The sequence below is a fragment of the Eptatretus burgeri genome, chromosome 11 (assembly GCF_056783735.1).
Source record: "Eptatretus burgeri isolate ZD-2024b chromosome 11, Ebu_testis_v1, whole genome shotgun sequence".
In the NCBI taxonomy this organism is placed as follows: domain Eukaryota; kingdom Metazoa; phylum Chordata; class Myxini; order Myxiniformes; family Myxinidae; genus Eptatretus; species Eptatretus burgeri.
The window spans coordinates 57,711,934-57,730,132 of record NC_140971.1 but is presented as its reverse complement, the minus strand read 5'-3'; the positions used below and the strand labels follow the sequence as shown (position 1 = coordinate 57,730,132).

At 42.7% G+C, this 18,199-nt stretch overlaps 1 protein-coding gene across 1 annotated transcript in view; it reads right to left on the bottom strand.

Annotated features, from left to right (window-relative positions):
• The window catches only part of LOC147017166 (cyclin-G-associated kinase-like), a 102,413-nt gene that overhangs the window by 71,924 nt on the left and 12,290 nt on the right, over positions 1–18,199 (bottom strand). The window contains exons 4-5 of the mRNA XM_085846597.1: positions 12,987–13,101; positions 12,538–12,680 (exon numbers count right to left, since the gene is read on the bottom strand). Of these exons, the coding sequence (XP_085702723.1) occupies positions 12,538–12,680; positions 12,987–13,101 (258 nt within the window). The remainder of the gene's footprint in view (positions 1–12,537; positions 12,681–12,986; positions 13,102–18,199) is intronic.

Here is an 18,199-nt window from a genome sequence, read left to right as displayed (position 1 = left end):
AGAGTAAACGGATGGGCCACTCCTTCTGGATCCAGTGTTTCTCTCGAGCTCGGCTGTCCCACATGCAGAGATGGCATGGAAACTTTGTGAAGCCTTTCTGTTGACCAAGGAGAACGTTGACCATTTTCAGGTCCACACAAATGATCCAGTTGTGCTCGTGATATTTGAGTATGTCAATGACCATTTTTATGTCATTATGTTCTTCTCGCAAATGCACTGAATGACCAACTGGAACCGCTCCATAAACATTGCCATTGTGCAAGAGAATACACTTGAGGCTGTGCTTAGAGGTATCCAGAAATAATTCCCATTCTGTTGGATTATACGAAGTAACACCTAATTGCCTGAGAAGACCTGGGATATCGTGGCAGTAAACAAACTGCTTGTCTTCTGAGAGAACGGCGACAAAGATCTGGTCCTGCTTTTGGAAATATGAAACATTTGCAGAGTGGTCAAGTAGATTTTTTTTCTTGCAGCCTGGAGGCTAATACCTCAGCTGCTTTCTTGGAGAGCCCCAAATCACACACCAAGTCATTCAATTCTGGTTGGCTAAACTGCTGAGGGACTGATGACTGTTTGGTATCAGATGAGGAGGATTCGGATTCTGAAACCATTTCTTGAAGCCCGTCATCACGACCCTCGTGCTCTCGCTGATCATGTTCACTGCCTTCATCTTCGGATAAGACAAAACCATTAAAGACTGGAACGGGGAGTTCCTCAGAGTGCCGAGTTGGTCGAATTGCTGAGGGAATATAGGGATAGGAGATATTTGCCGTTTTTTCTTGCCGACGCCCTTTGTGTTGACCAGGCAAAAATAGCAGTCAGTTACGTGGTCCTTGGGTTCTCGCCAAACCATGGGAACTCCAAAAGGCAGACCATTTCGTTTTCCTTTTGTCCAGTCATGAAGCATTTCCTCACAATTATGACATACAATATGAGGAGCCCATTTCTTGTCTTGGTCACCAAGGGGAACATCAAAATAGCCTTACAAACGATGTTATATTGCGCTTTTGATGAAGTAGTGTGTTGCAGCCACATACATAACAGAATGCATCAGGATTATTTACACATTTATGTCTTATTGAAGAAGCCATGATCAGATCTCAAACAAAGAAAAACATAAAGTTAAAGAATATATATCAATAAAGATAAAGAAAATGGATGTCAAATAAATCGTGAGCAAATCGTTAGCAGCAAAACAAATACGGTTTATAGTTATTTAGCAGTTTAGACATTGTATATTTCCACTAAAGTCCGAAATTGCACCCCTAGTTCTCAAGTTATCCCGAGTGCCAATAGCAATGGGTGTCCTTTTTTGCAAAAATCGCAAGTGACAAATTGCATGAAAACTAGAGCATGTAGAGGAAAACCGATTTCAGATTTGAAATCAGCGTTGAAAAAATACATAGAATAAGTTGAAAAATCTCATGCAACAGATAATAAGAAAAAATTGTTCCCCAGTGTTATTCGTGAACACCCTGGTATCCCCAAAGCTTGGAGAACATGTGGGTAAGTTTCCCCGAGATATGTCAAGCCATTCTGGAGAAGATGATTTTCAAAGGTTTATTCTTCCAAATAAAATAAAATAAAAAAAAAATCAAAAAAAAAATCACAGCTACCCAACCATGTGACCTATGATATCATTGGTGGAGAACTTTTTGTTCCTTATGGATAGGTGATCATACCTGCAAAGTTTCACCTCGATCTGTTCAGCCGTTTCGGAGAACATTGAAAAAGTTATGTAAAAAAAAAAAAAAATATATATATATATATATATATATATATATATATATATATATATATATATATATATATATATATATATATATATATATATATATATATATATATATATATATATATATATATATATATATATGACTGCCGAACGTGACTAATGACATCAATTTTTTTCCCCTCCATTCAATTTAGCCCTCGATGACACTCAAAATTTTCATACTTATCAGATAAAGAGTTTGACATGTGCAATCATGACGTCACAACGATACCACCTATGATAAATAAATAAATTACTCGTTTCTCATGGGGAGTACTTCACATGTGCCAGGTTTCAATTTTTCCCCATGTAGTGGCTTCAGAGATGCAGAGGCCCAAAGTTTTACTTTTTTCCAACATGGCTGCCACACAACATGATCCATGGCATCATAATTATCATCGAAACATTTGAAATGAGTAGTCGCACCGATGCTGAAAATTGTGTCAATTGGATGAGCGGTTACGGAGAAAACAGGGAAAATGAGCATGGATGGACAATCCGAAAACATAATGCCTCCAGCGACTTCGTCAGTGGGGGCATAAACTGGATAAGATAACCACGCAACCATTGGTAGGCATGGATAACCCACAAAATGGATAAGAAAGCAAGTACGCATGGATTCTTTTTTAATACCGTGAACAAACCTTGGTACATCACGGGTGATAAATGTTGCGGCCAAGTTTCATCTCAATTGTGTGTGTGGTTTCAGAAAAGAAAGCAAATATATATTTTGGGAGGCAACCCCCCTCCCCCTACTCCCAGTTAGACCCCAATTTTTTTTTAAATGGTGTGAACAATCATTGGAACATTACGGGTGATGGTGGTCAAGTTTCATCAAAACTGTGTGTGTAGTTTCGGAAAAGAAAGCAAATACATATTATGGTGGGCAACCCCCTTACCCTTCGACCCCGATTATTCTAATGTTATGAACAAACTTTGGTACTTCATGAGTGATGAAGGTTGTGGTGAAGGTGAATCAGAATTGTGTATAGTTTTTGAGAAGAAAGAAAATACCTCTTTTGGGGGGGCAACCTCCCCTGTACACCCACTTTGACTTGGTACATCACAAGTGATGAAGGGTGTAATCAAGTTTCATCAAAATTATGTGTGTAGTTTCAGAGAAGAAAGGAAATACATATTTTTGGGGGGGGGGAAGGGGGGTGGGTGGGTGGGTGGGTGGGCAACCCCTCTGTAAACTCCCTCCATAGACCCCCTTCGGGCCCAATTTTTTTTTAATGCCGTGAACAAACTTTGGTACATACGTGGTGATGAACATTGTGGCAAAGTTTCATCGAAATCCGATGTATAGTTTCAGAGAAGTAGTTCAAAGTATTTGTGGACGGATGGACTGACGAGCCATCCTATAAGCTTCCCGGAACTACGTTCCAGGTGAGCAAAAAAACGTGGAGTGAGGGGTGGGGAGGGGAGATGAGGCCAAGGCAATGAGGGTAGAGGAGGAAAGGGGACTGCATGGAGCAAACAATGAAAGGTTGTGGGTAAAGGCAAGTCAAAATAATTCCATGTTTGTGTGCCTAATATGTACATGGTAAGAAACCTGCAAGTATCTCACTGCTGTACAGGAGAGAGAGAACCCTAACAATTAAAGAACAAAATGTTATGATGCAAAATTCAAACAATTCCTAACATAATACACACTCATGAACAGAGCCTGGACTCCTACACGATAGGGAGAACAGAGACATAAAACCAACTCATTCAATTTGACAAAATATGATTTTCCAAAACTTTATATTCTAGCTCTTTCACGAGCCTCGAGTTTGTATAAGAAATAAATAACCATTTTGCAAAAATTATAAGCCATACACATGGTGGACACAAAGATGAAAATAACTCTTTTAATACATCAAAACTACTTTAGTGCCCCCTCCCCCCTTTTCACCCAAATTTCTCTTGCATGATCATCGACTTTCTCAGCTCAGCATTCACACTTGAGGAGCGAGGCAGCATCTATGTTTTGACAAATTGCACCACAAATTTACATGACAACGCTCGTCAAGACCAATAATAAAAGGCATAAACAATCGGAGCTAAGTGGAATAATCGGTGTGAAACTACCAGTCTCCATCAACGCCGAAGAGTAGCAATTGCAAATGAGAAATGACCGCGTAAATGTCCTCAACATTTAAAGTTCAGTGTTGTCCGAAGTTTATCGGGATGTCAAATTAATATCAAAGATTACCTCAAAACCATGCAATGCTACTTTTCTTTGGTAATCCAAGCTCATGGCAAATGTTACAAAATAATGATAGTTACAATCATACTCCAGGTTTGAATTGCCTTATTGATTAACTTAACGCCAAACTACTTCTTACTTTAATCTCCATTTCTCTGAACTCATTTGAATACTTAAGACAATGGTGGAACACCCATCACAGCACATCACTCACATTGCCGATTCTCTTCACTCCCTCCCTTGTCTCAAATGCACATTGAATATACACAAGGAGAAATGTTTAAATCCATGGATCGTCTGCTGGAACAAATGGGTCAGGATTGCTGAAGTGAAGAGATAGATAGGACGGCAGACAAATTGAAAGAGATCGGTGTGCAGATGAACCGAATGGAAGGCTGGTAAAGAACCAGCTGAAATGGGCAGGGTACCCGATGTGGATGAAGGAAGATAGACTTCCAAAGAGAGCAAATGTATTGAGAGTCTCTGGACCAATCACTTTCACAACGCAGACAGGTAGATGGTCTCTCTCTGTCTTCTTCCACCTCATTCTGGTCTTGCACTCTCTGCCCTTTCCATCCATCCATTGGGACCATACTCTGTGCCGAGCATTGGTGCTGCTGAAGCAGTCTCCTTAGCTATTGGGTACAATCCTGGATGGGTCACCACTCCAACACAGGTTACCAGCAAGCTGGCACTCATTTTGCAGACCTCGGAAGGATGACAGGCAGAGTCAACCCCACCTGGTATTAATTCAACAGCCAAGGGGGATTTGAACTCAGGATCCTAGGATCCCAAAGCCACCACCCTAACCATTAAGCAAACACCAGGCATACTTGCTCTGTCCAAATCCACCCCACACCGCCTCCCCTCCACCCATTTTCCAGGTTTCTGCAGGGCACACGCAGTCTGCCCAGTCACCCCCTCCTGGTGAAACTCCTAAAACACAAAATTACTGAACTCACTTCCACTCACTTGTTTTTCCAACTTGTGGAAAAGATTTTTTTAAAAAACACCTTTTTTTTTCCTGCTTGTGGAACAAACTTCCACATTCTCTTCAATCTCAATCTTCCTTCCAAGACTTCATGACAGCTGTTCACTACAATCACAGGTCACACTCCATCCACAACCATGATCTTTTCTACCCCGATTGACCCTCCCAAACCTAACTCTCTGCAGGTTTCTAGTTTTGCTTCACACCTCTGTGACTGAGAATCAGGAACTACATCAATCTTGTTCACCCCCCCCCCCCATGTCCTCCCTTTGCTCTCATTCTTCTCAGAGTCCCACATTTCTCAAAGTCTTGCCCTATTTTGTCCCTCAACCCTGGTGTTGGTGTTTTCTCCCAAACCCTCCCCTCTCTTTCTGCTGTTCTTTTTGTTCTGTTATATCCTAATCCACTGAGTTCTAGCTCCTCCACAAGATTAGACATGATACAAAAAAAACAACTAGAACGACACTTGGCAGAGTGCATACCTCCACCTGATCACCTGAAGGCCAGGTCTTCATTCAGACCTGAACCAAAATCGAATCGGTTTGTTGTCACCTACCCAACTCATCCACTAAGTTTTGTCATAATCCGTCCACAACTTTTTGAAATATTACGCTACACAGTATGTCGCGTTTGACCCCATCTCTTAATGGTGATTATCACTAAAAATTCTAGGATCTAAATCTTCACCAAAATCTGATCAATTCGACGTCGTCACACATCCAACCTGTCCACAACTTTTTGAGATATCATGCTCACAAACAGAAGTGAAAACATAACGTCAGTTCACCTTCGGTGGCAGAGGGAACCAACAAAAAATGAGCAAGGTAGAAGAAAAAGGGGAAGACTGTGGTTAAGATGGGAAAATTGAGTGAATTCAAATCAAATGGATGACCAAATAGGTACAGTCCTGCATTGGAGTAATCAGAAGGAACCCAAATAAGCAAAAAGCAAAGGTAAGGTCATCAGGAGGAACCAGGATAGGATTCACATTTCAGCTGCTACTCCTCCCCTCAAACCCATCCAGGCACAGCCAAGTGAGCCTTTTTCAAGGAAAAAAAAAGAAAAAAAAAAAAAAAAAAAAAAAAAAGAACCCACATTAAAAAAATAAATTCTGCCTACCAGACCATGTGTCCAATCAAGTTAAAATTTAAAACGTGATTTCCCCATCACAACTGGATCATAATTGTGAAGTTTCACGGCGATTGATCAAGTGGTTCCAGAGAAAACTTTATTTAATATTTTCTTCAATCCAATATGGCTGCCAAACCATGTGACCTATCAATTGTTCCTTAACAAACTTGTACACCCAAGGCTTGGGGAACATTTGTGTGAAGTTTCCCCTCGATCTGTTCAGCCATTCTGGAGTTTTTTTTTTTTTAGGTTTTAGGGTAAATCCAACATGACTGCCCAACCATATTACCTACAACATCATACTTGTGAAACTTTTCTTCCTCATGGCCAGGTGGTCATATGTGTAAAGTTTCGCCTCGATCTGTTGTCATTTCAGAAGGTTTTTGAAGGTTTCAAAAAAAACAAAAAAAAACAACAACAACAATATGGCTGCCGAATCACGTGACCGATGACGTCAAGTTTTTTTTTTTCTGCGGACCATTTTATCCCTAGATGACCCTCAAAATCTTTCACTGATCAGATGTAGCGTTCTTCATATGCAATTGTCGTAACAAAGGCACCTGTGACGTCCAAAAAAAAAAAAAAAAATATATATATATATATATATATATATATTGTTGTGGTTACCAAATTCGCAAACCACCATTCAGGTCCCTTAGGTGAGATATCTCCATAAGTATATGTGTAGTTAGGCCCAAACCCGTTGTCTAGTGGGAATAAATGTTATTCATGCGTGCTGCGACTCTTCAGGATAGCCGTTTTTCTTTTACTATCTTTATTTTGGACCAACCGCCATTGTTACCACCACCAACCACAACATCAACCACCCACCGCGGCGCCGCTTCACGTCACACCTCGCAACCGTCGCATCGCCACCGTTCTTGCGCCGCTTGTGGGTACCGGTGTTGGACTCGTGCAGGGCGCGCGCCGAACAGCGTGTACAAAACCACGGATTTTCCGCTTCAAAAACGACACACGCCCACTTTTGTTCCGTCCAATCGGTGAGCGAGGGGCGATTTGGCCCCGCCTCCAGGGCGTTGGAGGGCGATCGCTATATGCAAATTTATGGATCAAAATGCATTCACGCCCACTTTTTCTCGGGCCAATGGGGAGCGAGGTGAAAGGTCGAAGGCAGGGGGTCAAAGATGAGAGAGCGAAGCCACGGGGCTAATATAAGCGACCGCGTTCGTCAGTCAAGTAGAGTTAAGACTTCGCAGCCGGTGGAGTTGGGAAGAAGAAGCAAGAAGGAGTTGGTCGTCGTCGTCGTCGTCGTGTGCGTTGGAGTCGGAGCGAAGAGGACGGAGCTGTGGAGAGGCGGCGAGGGCAGACGAGGGGGTGCTCGCGTCGTGCCGGGAGCTGCACACCAGGGAGGCCGACGGCGCGACCTGGTCGAGGTGGAGACGCTCGTCGCGGGACTTGAGGCAGAGTGGAAATCCTCCTTTCCCCCGAGCATCAGCAACCCCCTCCTGTTTCCCCCCGCGCTGAGATAGTGCGACCAAGGGGGCCCCTTTCCCACCCCCTACCAGACGCTGTCCGCGAGGCCCGCGGAGTTGAGGCACCATCGCCGCTCCGCGTCTCATCACCAGACGGGTAGGCCCGACCCGGTCTCGGCCTCAGGCCCGCCTCATCCTTGAGGGTTCTCTTTTCTTTTGTTTTTGGGAATGTGTGTTGTCGGCGCCATCTGTGAAGTAAAATTGTATAAGTGTTGCCGTGTGCTCGCGTAGTCGGTATTAGCTCTGCATTGTGTTTCTTTTCCTTTTCTATGTGCTTTTGGTGGAATTGAATATGTGTGCTTTCCGTTCATCGCGAATAAATGTGCTTTGTGTTGAACTGTTTCCCGCTTCGCTTCGTCATTTCTTTCATTGAATCCTCATCTTGCTTCACGTAAAGGGTTGGTAGTGGGCTGAATACGCCCGATAATTAATCGAACCGTCGAGGCCGACGATAACACCGCTCGGTTATCCCGATAGTACGGAACGGGTCGCTTAAGTGGCCCGTGTCCGAAGTCGACCTGCGGCGAGGTGCGATCGCCCGGTCTACCCTCCGTGTGGGTACTTAGGTAGGTCGAATTTGGCGAGCAACCCTATCCCATGCGGGGGCTGATTGGCTCGATCGCGGTGAGACCGAAAGGTCCACCCGTGACTGGTTCCCGGCATTAGTCCGAGAGGGTCACGACTGGATTGTCCGTCCGGTGGGCGACGTGCCGCGATTCGAGTTACGTGGCCGTCAGCACGCCGGCGGGCGCGAATCCGTAACAATATATATATATATATATATATATATATATATAAAATATATATATATAAAATATATATATATATATATATATATATATATATATAAAATATATATATATATATATATATATATATATATATATATATCACAGTCATTCCCCATAAGTAGTACTTGCCGTGTGCCAAGTTTAAATTTTTTCTTTGGTGTGGTTTCAGAGACACAGAGGTCAAAAGTTTTTCCAACATGGCTGCCACGCCACGTGACCTAGGATGTCATAATTACAGAGATGCCAACTTTTGGAAATCAGAATTAGGGAGGATTTGCAAGCGACACCAAATAATGTGCGCGAAGCGCACATCTCGAGCGCGGAGCGCTCGACCCTTGCGGCGGGGTCCAGGGCCCGCCTTAGGGCCCTGGAAGCTCTGGGGTTCTAGACGCTCTCTAGTGCCCTCTGAGCCCTATTTTGGAGCATTTAACATGTTAAGAATTCCCACTTTTTGAACAAAAAAAGGGGAAAATTGTGCACTTTTTAATGTTACATGTATGTTAATATTAGTAAGTTCGGGGACAATCAAAGATTAACAAAAAGCACAAAAGAAGCAACATTTTTCTTACCTTACTGGCTGGTACTACTGCTGCTTGCTTTTTCCATGGCAGCTTTGCTGAGTGACAGCTGTGTGGCTCTTTTAGCCCTTCTGATTATGTCTTTGCTGTATTCTCTCTGGTAGCAAGGGGTGCTATGAGCTAGTTTTTCAATTAAGAGAGCTTCCAGGGTTTTGACACTCAAATTGGGACGAAATTCAGTATGATTCTTCCGTACAAGACTGAGTGCCCGCTCACATGATGCGTTCGAATGAGGAATGACCAAGATTCCCTTCATCACTTTGCTCAAATTAGGATACTTCTTGGCACCAGTGCAGGGATCTGTGAGCTGTGAAATCCGATGCCACTGCTCATCCACTCTCACTGTCTCAGTAGCAATTGTAGCTATGGAGGCGTCTGCCTGGTAGTGAGCGAATTCACTCTCAAGACTGTCTATGTCACTATCACCGCCACTGAACAGACAGGGGAATTTCTTGATGAAAAACTCCACACAGTCAAACCCCACTTCTTGGTGTAGCTTAACATCCAGCACCTGAGCATGCTTGGCTAATTCATCATCTAGCGGCCAGGTTTTGAAGATATAATTGCAGGCTTTCACATAATATGAGCGAACTGCACTGAAGAAACCTTGGATGTCTGACTCACTCAGAGTGAAGGTGGATTTCTTGAGACTGCTTTGTTCCCTTATATACAGTTTGGCATCGTTCCCAATCATGAGGTCCTCATCATTCTTCTGATGATTTCTGTCAGAGAAGGGTACATTTACCAGAGCAACCGATGACACCGATGGTTTCAAAAACCGTACGAAGATATCTTTCAGAAGACCATTCAATTCTCCGTGCAGGAGATGAATACAGGGTTCGTCTCTTTGGAGCAGAAGATTCCCCTTCTCAAAAAGCTTGTTAGCATATCGAAGGAAGAAACAATAGAGTTTTGTTTGTGGAGACAAGAACATCCTGTTGACACGTTTTTCTCCAGATTCCTGCACAGTGTTTGAGGAAGATGCGCTTTTAGTTGTAGAACTCGTAGTACACTTAGCCGCAGGGCGATCACACTTGCGTTTACTGCCAGCAGAAGAGGTCAGACTCGTAGTACCAGATCCAATTTTACGTTTGAGGAGAGAGCTTGAGGTAGGTGCAGCCAAGGAAGAAGACCTCTGATTCGAAGGTTTTGCTGAGCTTCTATCAAGTGATTTGGCAAAAGCAGAACTTAACTTGGGTCCTTCTTTGCCTGTAGATGGGACTATCACAGTCTTTCTCGACTCTGAAGGGATCTGCTTTGTAGATGAACGTGATGAAGGGCCGGTGATGCTACCGGCTCTCAGCATTGGTTTTGGTGCTGTCCCTGCTGTCTTCTTCGCAGCAGATACTGCAGTGGTAGTGGTGAATGCTGCTCCACTAGTGCTTGATCCTGCAGTGCCAGTACTGGCAGTAGATACAGTGCCGTCCTTCTTGCTCGTTGTTAGAGTCTTGGCTACAGTTGGTTGCATTTTTCTTCGTACTTCTTCTTTGAAGAAGAGGCGAAGTGGCTCCCACTGTTCAATCAGCCTGTCTAGGCACTGACCAAGGGACAGCCACCTTGTTGCGACATGCTTCAGAATCTTGTGTGTCGGGGCATCACAGAGTTCTTGCAGTGCTTTCACTCCTTTGACGCGTTTACTACTTTTGTCCAAGTAGTAGTAAATATCGATGAGAAAGTCATCTAATTCAATGGGTAAGGCCTGAGCCACCTTCTTGGCCGTATTGTGCATCATATGGGAAGGGCATCCCATGATGTAGCACTCTGGATTTTGTTTGTGGATATAAGCAGCGACTCCTTTGTGCTTGCCCACCATGACAGAGGCATTATCAGCACAAAAGGAAACACAATTTCCCCACGGAATTTTCCTGTCACTGAACTCATGATCAAGCAGTTTGAAAATGTTTTCTCCAGTGGAATCTTGTTTGCACGCAGGCAAACCTAGCAAACCTTGCTTCACAATCCCAGCACTGTTGTCATAGTACGAAATCAGGACAGGATATAGCTGGGCCTCACCACTGTCATTGCTACCGTCTGTAGCTAGGCTAAATGGAGCTAGTCTAGCAATATCGGCAATAGATGAAGCAGTAACATTTGACAACTCACCAATTATTGCTGAAGTTTTTGTTCTTGCACATCCATACTTTGAAGCAACTTTTGAATCTGGAAACATCTTTTGAAATAGAGGTCCAGCATGATCTGAGACTGATATGGGCAAGTTATGTTCCACAATAAATCCACTAAAGAGAAGTTCCGCTCGGGTAACATCCTCTTACTCGCTTGTCCCTTGTTTGGTGAAATAATTCAGAAGTGTACCGGTACTCGTGCTCGAAGATCTCTCCTTTGCAATGTCTGTGTGCCGTTTGCTTCCAACGTGCTTCCGAATATCATCGCGACCTCCGTGCTCAACTGAAATATCAACGCTGCATACTGTACAATACGCATGATGAATTCCTCTTTCAGACTTTCGAATACACGGGTATTGGAGACTGTATTCGGTCTTGTACTTCTGAGACCATTTCTTGGTCTTCGTAGGCTTCTTTTCTGCCATTTCGTAATCAACATCGAGGGCTTGAAGCATCGGTAACTTCGAAGTCGATGTTCCACAGCTGCAGCGCGACTCGTAGAACTCTAGCGGCTGTTAAACACCGCACGGTGGTCGCGACCGCCGGGCTGGTACGGGGCCCAGCTGCATGCAGTGAGCGTATCGCATGCATATACACTGTGCATACATACCGCATGCACTGTATTGCACACATACCGCATGCACTAAATCTCAGTGCATGATCGCATAAGCGAGATCCAGACCCAATGTTTCGCTGCTCCTCATTTGAATTTGCAATTTTTTACATACAATTTGGTAGCAGCGAACGTTATGGAGTTACCACATGCTATACGTAGCAGACGATGCTTTTCATTCAATTCTCATACTAGTACATTCTGATTAGTGAACAGTGCAAAAATATCAAAATTTCGGGAGGATAAGGATAGTGATCGTAAGGGCGGGAGTTTGGGTGAATTTTCGGAAGCCTCCCGATGAAATCGGGAGGGTTGGCATTGCTGTAATTATCATTAAAACATTCTACACGAGTTGCCACACCAATGGTGAAAATCGTCTCGATCCGACAAGTGGGTGTGGAGAAAAAACACGAAAGTTCTGTGTGGACAAACAAACACACATACAATACCCTCTCCTTCGGTGAGGGTAATAAATGCAGAATGACAATTCATAATGCGTGCTTTGGTGTACAAGTGTATGAAAAGAAATGACAAAATGGGAAACAACTCCATATTTGCAATGATTGTGAAAGCATACACACATTGGAGTCATTAAATAATATCAAAATAATGATAAACAGAACATTTAACTCTTATGAATGAGGCAATGACACAAAGTAGAATCAGTCCTTGAGAACAGTTTTCATTGCAAATTTCATGCAAGCAACGAGTCCAAAAGTTTTGCAACGTTACAGCAACACAATGGATGTTTTTTCCCACGTACAAACTCTGCTTATCCCAATTGAAGCAATCCACCATCAGGAATTGCCCCAGCAACAATGAAGGCCTACAGTTTTGTGTAAATACTTTTAGATCACGGTGGGTGATGGGAGGATTCTGTCGATGAAGATGTTGCACTGCTCGGCAGGTTTGATAAAATATTTTCAGTACTGTGTCACTGGGCAAGGGTCCACGACACTCTGCTTGCTTCAGAGCGTCTACAAGCTGGCCTGTCGTGGGTAAGACAAAGGAAGAGGAAGAGAAACATTAGATTTGGGCCACTTGCAGAGTGGCAAGGCAAAGTTCCGTAAGGATGAGGAACAAAAAGATAAATGTTGGTGAGTGGCCCAGTCAGAGCCCCGACCGAAACCCAATTTGGAGAATTTGCATCCCATGGCAAACATCAAATCTAAAGCAAGTCAGAAAGCAGAAATCAATTTTTTAGATTGCAAATTATTAAACACAAGATGTTACAAAAAAAACCTGACTGTGCCACCCACATCATCCAGCATTCCCAAATGTTGCAGTCAACACACCCTGGCAAAGTTCAGTGAGGATGAGGAATTCTGCCTTGCCAGTGTCTGATTCCTCCTTGCCGACAGAAGCTGCAGACACAAACTGCACGATGTTTGCATGGCCGGACAGCCGACGCTGAGATGCGGTGTGTTAAGGGACGGGGAAAATAGGTGATGTGGAAAGCAAACCCGAGAACTATTCAGTGGGCAGTTAACCTCACACGTCCCTTCCCACGAACAGTTCAACCCACCCTCCCGATGAGTCATGATTTGCAACAAGACACCTACACAAAAGCAGAATGCTGCACATAATTTAGAGCTGCAGTTGAAATTCCAGTCATTTTTCCCTAATGGAATGAGAAACTCAAACTGGTGTCACAACTCTTTGAACCATGGTGAGAACTGGGATTATGATGGTCCAGCTTATTGACCATGGTTGAAAGAGTTTATACCAAAGTCACCAGATATGTACGACTGGAAAATGAATTTCGAATGTACTTGTACAAATCAGAATTTATTCCTGTTTAACATTTGCTAAAACACATCATTTGTGTTGAACACAAGTGGTATTTGGGGCATTCAAAAGGTTATACAAACAAGAGAGACACGTTAGTCTAAGACATCCGAACATTCTTCATTTTGCGATATGCAAGGACAAGGTGTTCAAAAATAAACAAGTCAACATAACGCACGCATCTCTCATACATCACGGCTCGGTTTTGTTTCCTTTTTACCCTGTATACAAGTAAGAAACGTACAGTGCCGATAGAAAAAGTCAACAGCTCCTTTCAAAATGTTCACCTTTTGTTGCCTGGAATTAAATTGCATTAAACCAGACTTTTTCCACCTATATATCTACACATCGTAACGCACAACTTCCAAGTGAAAAACAAATTCTACACATTTCAGAAAATTAATTTAAAACACAAAACCAAAATATCTTGGTTCGTCAAGTGTCCACAACCCTTATAACAGCGATTGAAATTTAGCTCAGGTGTAACCAATCACCTTCATATTCACACACCAAGTTAATTGGCCTCCACCTGTGTTAAATTGTAGTTATTATGATCATTTCAGAATAAAACGAGAGGGGGAGCACTCGGGAGAGTGCAAAACCTCCGCCGCCAATACTGCTGGGTCACTCAAGTGAACCTTATATCTTATTCATTAAATATGATGTCAACAGTGCTGACAGTTATAGTTTTCTCCAACATTTTGTTTGGGGGGGGGGGTTGGAAATCACTTAAAACATGTAAAAATGCAAAAATTAAAATTAAAAAAACGAAATTTTTTTGAAAAAAAACTTGCAAAAAATTTTTTTTTCTCCAACAAATTTTTTTTGGGGGGGGGCTGGAAATCACTTAAAACATGTAGAAATGCAAAAAAAAATTTTTTCCCTTTTTTTGGGGGGGGGGGGGGGTTGGAAAGCACTTAAAACATGTAACAATGCAAAAAAATTTTTTTTCTCAAACAGTTTTTTTGGGGGTGGGGGTTGGAAATCACTTAAAACATGTAGAAATGCAAAAAAAATTTTCTCTGTTTCTGGGGTGGGGGGTAACAATTTTTTTTGGGGGGAGGGTTGGAAATCACTTAAAACATGTAGAAATGCAAAAAAAATTCTAATTTTTTTTTGGGGGGGGGGTTGGAAATCACTTAAAACATGTAAAAATGCAAAAAAATTGGGGGGGAGTTGGAAATCACTTAAAACATGTAGAAATGCAAAAAAAAATTCTAACAATTTTTTTTGGAGGGGGTAACAATTTTTTTGTGGGGGGGGGGGGGGTTGGAAATCACTTGAAACATGTAGAAATGCAAAAAAAAAAAAAACATTTTTCTCTAACTTTTTTTTTGGGGGGGGACCAAGTCCAAAATTTAATGGCATGATCCTTGGACCATACCCAACCCCCCCACCAAGTTTCGTCGAGGAGTTTTTCCGTAATACTGTTCACAAACAAACAAGCAGTCAAAGACTGGTACTTACGAAATCGTCAACTTTACCTCTGACCTTGTCTAATAAAAGCTGTCTCTCGAGAAGGTAGCGACACAAACCAGGTTTCTACGATGATTCTGTTCCAAACCATCAAAAATCGAATGTTTGACCTCACTGTGACCTTGACCGATTTTGACTAAAATCTAATCAGCACTAGCCATCACCCTCCTGAATCACGTGGTGTAATTTGACATTGGTAGCTTCTTCCGTTCTCGAGTTATCGTGCCTACAAACAAACAAACAAACAGAAACAGAAGTCATCAATATACTTACGAAATCTTTAGATTTCGTAAGTAACAAGCAGTCATAGACTGGTACTTACGAAATCGTCAACTTGACCTCTGACCTTGTCTCATAAAAGCTGTCTCTCGAGAAGGTAGCGACGCAAACCAGAAGTTTCTACTTTGATTCTGTACCAAACCATCAAAAATCGAATGTTTTGGATGTTTGACCTCACTGTGACCTTGACCTTTGACCGATTTTGACCAAAATCTAATCAGCACGAGCCATCACCCTCCTGAATCACGTGGTGTAATCTGACATTGGTAGCTTCTTCCGTTCTCGAGTTATCGTGCCTACAAACAAACAAACAAACAGAAACGGAAGTCATCAATATACTTACGAAATCTAAAGATTTCGTAAGTAATAAACAAACAGAAAGGGGTGAAAACAGTAACCTCCATCCATCTACCAAGATGGCAGAGGTTAATAAGCTGTTCTCATTGGTCTCCTCTGCTGTGTAGTGCATTTCATAGCAAAGACTCAACCATGAGCACCAAGGACCTTTCAAAAGACCTCTGGCATAAAGTTGTGGAAAGACACAGATTAGGGGATGGGTATAAAAATATTTCAAAGTCCTTGAATATCCCTTGCAGCACAGTCAAGACAATCATTAAGAAGTGGAAGGTGTTTGCTACCACCAAAACCCTGCCAAGATGAGGCCCTCCCTCCAAACAGTATAACCATGCAAGGAGACTGATAAGAGAGGCCACCAATAGGCCAACGGCAACTTTGAAAGAGCTGCAGGCCTTTATGGAAAAGATTGGTCACTTTGTGCATGTGACAATAATACCCCAAGTATTCCACAAGTCTGGCCTGTACAGTTGGGTCGGGTGGTAAGAAGGAAGCCATTACTCAAAAAAGCCCACCTTGAGTCCTGTTTGAGGTATGCAAAAACAGTCTGGAGATTCTGAAGGCATGTGGCAAAAAGTTTTGTGGTCTGACGAAACCAAGATGGAACTTTTTTTTACCTAAATGTAAAACGTTACGTTTGGTGCAAAACCCAACTCAGCACATCACCCAAAGAACACCAACCCTACTGTGAAGCATTGTGATGGCAGCATCATGTTATAGGGATGTTTTTCATCAGCAGGGACTGAGTGGGGCACTTGTCAGGATAGAAAGGAAAATAGATGGAGAAAAATACAGCAAAATTCTGGAAGAAAACCTGCTGCCCTTTGCAAGAAAGTTGAAATTGGGACGGGAATTCACCCTTCAGCCTGACAACGACCCAAAGCACACAGCAAAAGCTACACTGGAGTGGCTAAGGAACAAAAAAGATCAAGGTTTGAGAGTGGCCCAGTCAGAGCCCCAACCGAAACCCAATTTGGAGAATTTGTGGGTCATCATGTGTAACTGGGGGGGGGGGGAGTCCGATTTGATGAAATTTAACTCCAGGCTATAAGGCAGCAGAAGGTGAAAATTTGAAAGGGGGAGGAGACTTTCTATTGGCACTGCATATTAAAATATATTTTCCACACATACGGCTCATTTCTTAATTTATTTTCCTTTTTATTCAAAATAATAATAATATTAAAGAAGTATTCAGGTCATTGGCAAAGGCATAACCTGGAGGAAAATCAGGTTTGAAAAAAAAAATACGTAGAAAAAAATAATAAAATAAAAAGGAAATTAAGGGAAAGTGTACGGAAGTACAAGGGGCCTTCCAAAATGGCACGTTTTCTTACTAATTAAGTAATCATATATATGTCCTTGTGAAATACTGGGCGTAGTGGCGTGCGCCTGTAATCAGGCTACGCGGAGGCTTGGGTTGGAGGATCGCTTGATGAGAGGAGCTCTGCACTGGGCCGCGCTACGAGAGGGTGTAGGGAAGCCCGGAATCATGGCGAAACCCAATCCTTATCCCCGTGTCATAAGATGCGACCAGGGTTGCGTCAGGAAGGGCATCCGGCGTAAAACCTATGCCAAATCAGTATGCGGATCATAACGGATGATCCGCTGTGGCGACCCCTAACGGGAGCAGACGAAAGACGAACAACAACAAATATGTCCTTGTGCAATGAAAAATAAAATGAACATTGCTCCATGAAAAATTGCCCTGCTTGTGAAATGACACTTGCTTTGAGCTGCACAGCCTGGGATGGAATCTCGACCCAGCTCTAAACAGTCATCCTGGTGTTTCACAAGCATGGCGGGTGATTCACCCATGTGTGCACCATCCATCGGATGAACATTAAACAGGGCATCCCACATGCCTACATTAGTTGATGGACGTTAAAAATCCCAAGGTGTCCTTTACGAAGAGTAGGTGAGCTATCACTGGTACCCTGAACAAATAACAAATTCCTGCTCCAACCTACAGGGTTGGAATCTCGACCCAGCTATAAACCGAGCTATCAGCAAAAAAGCTGCACCCCTAGCAAATGATGCTACCCACAGCCACAGGCTGCATAAAAAAAGAAGAAGAATAAGAAACAACAGCAGTGGATCGAGGACGATTGTGATCATCATATTTGTGGAACAATTTGAACATCCCATGCATTCAGCCTAACATTTCTCCCCCACACCCCACAACTTTTGAAGTCATTATCTCTTCATGAAGGCTTGAACCTGGCTTACAAGCAACGATAAAAGATAATAACAAGAAAAAGCAATCAGAGATTGCACACCCTCACCAGCACTTGCTTTGTGTACTGGTGTGTTACATAATAAATAAGAGACATAATTAAAACTGCCACTTTATAACTGCTGGCAGGGATGACCGGGTACCGAGATGTCCCACTTTGATTGGACACCTAACCCTGACCAATGATATTTTTCATAGAATGGGGTTAAAATAAATTAAATTAAAATCAAATGGAAAAACCAAATAGGTACAGTCCTGCATTAGAGTAATCAGAAGGAACCCAAACAAGGAAAAAGCAAAGATGAAGTCATCAGGAGGAACTTGGATAGGATTCACATTTCATCTGCAATGACTCTACCCTCAAAGCAATCCAGGCAC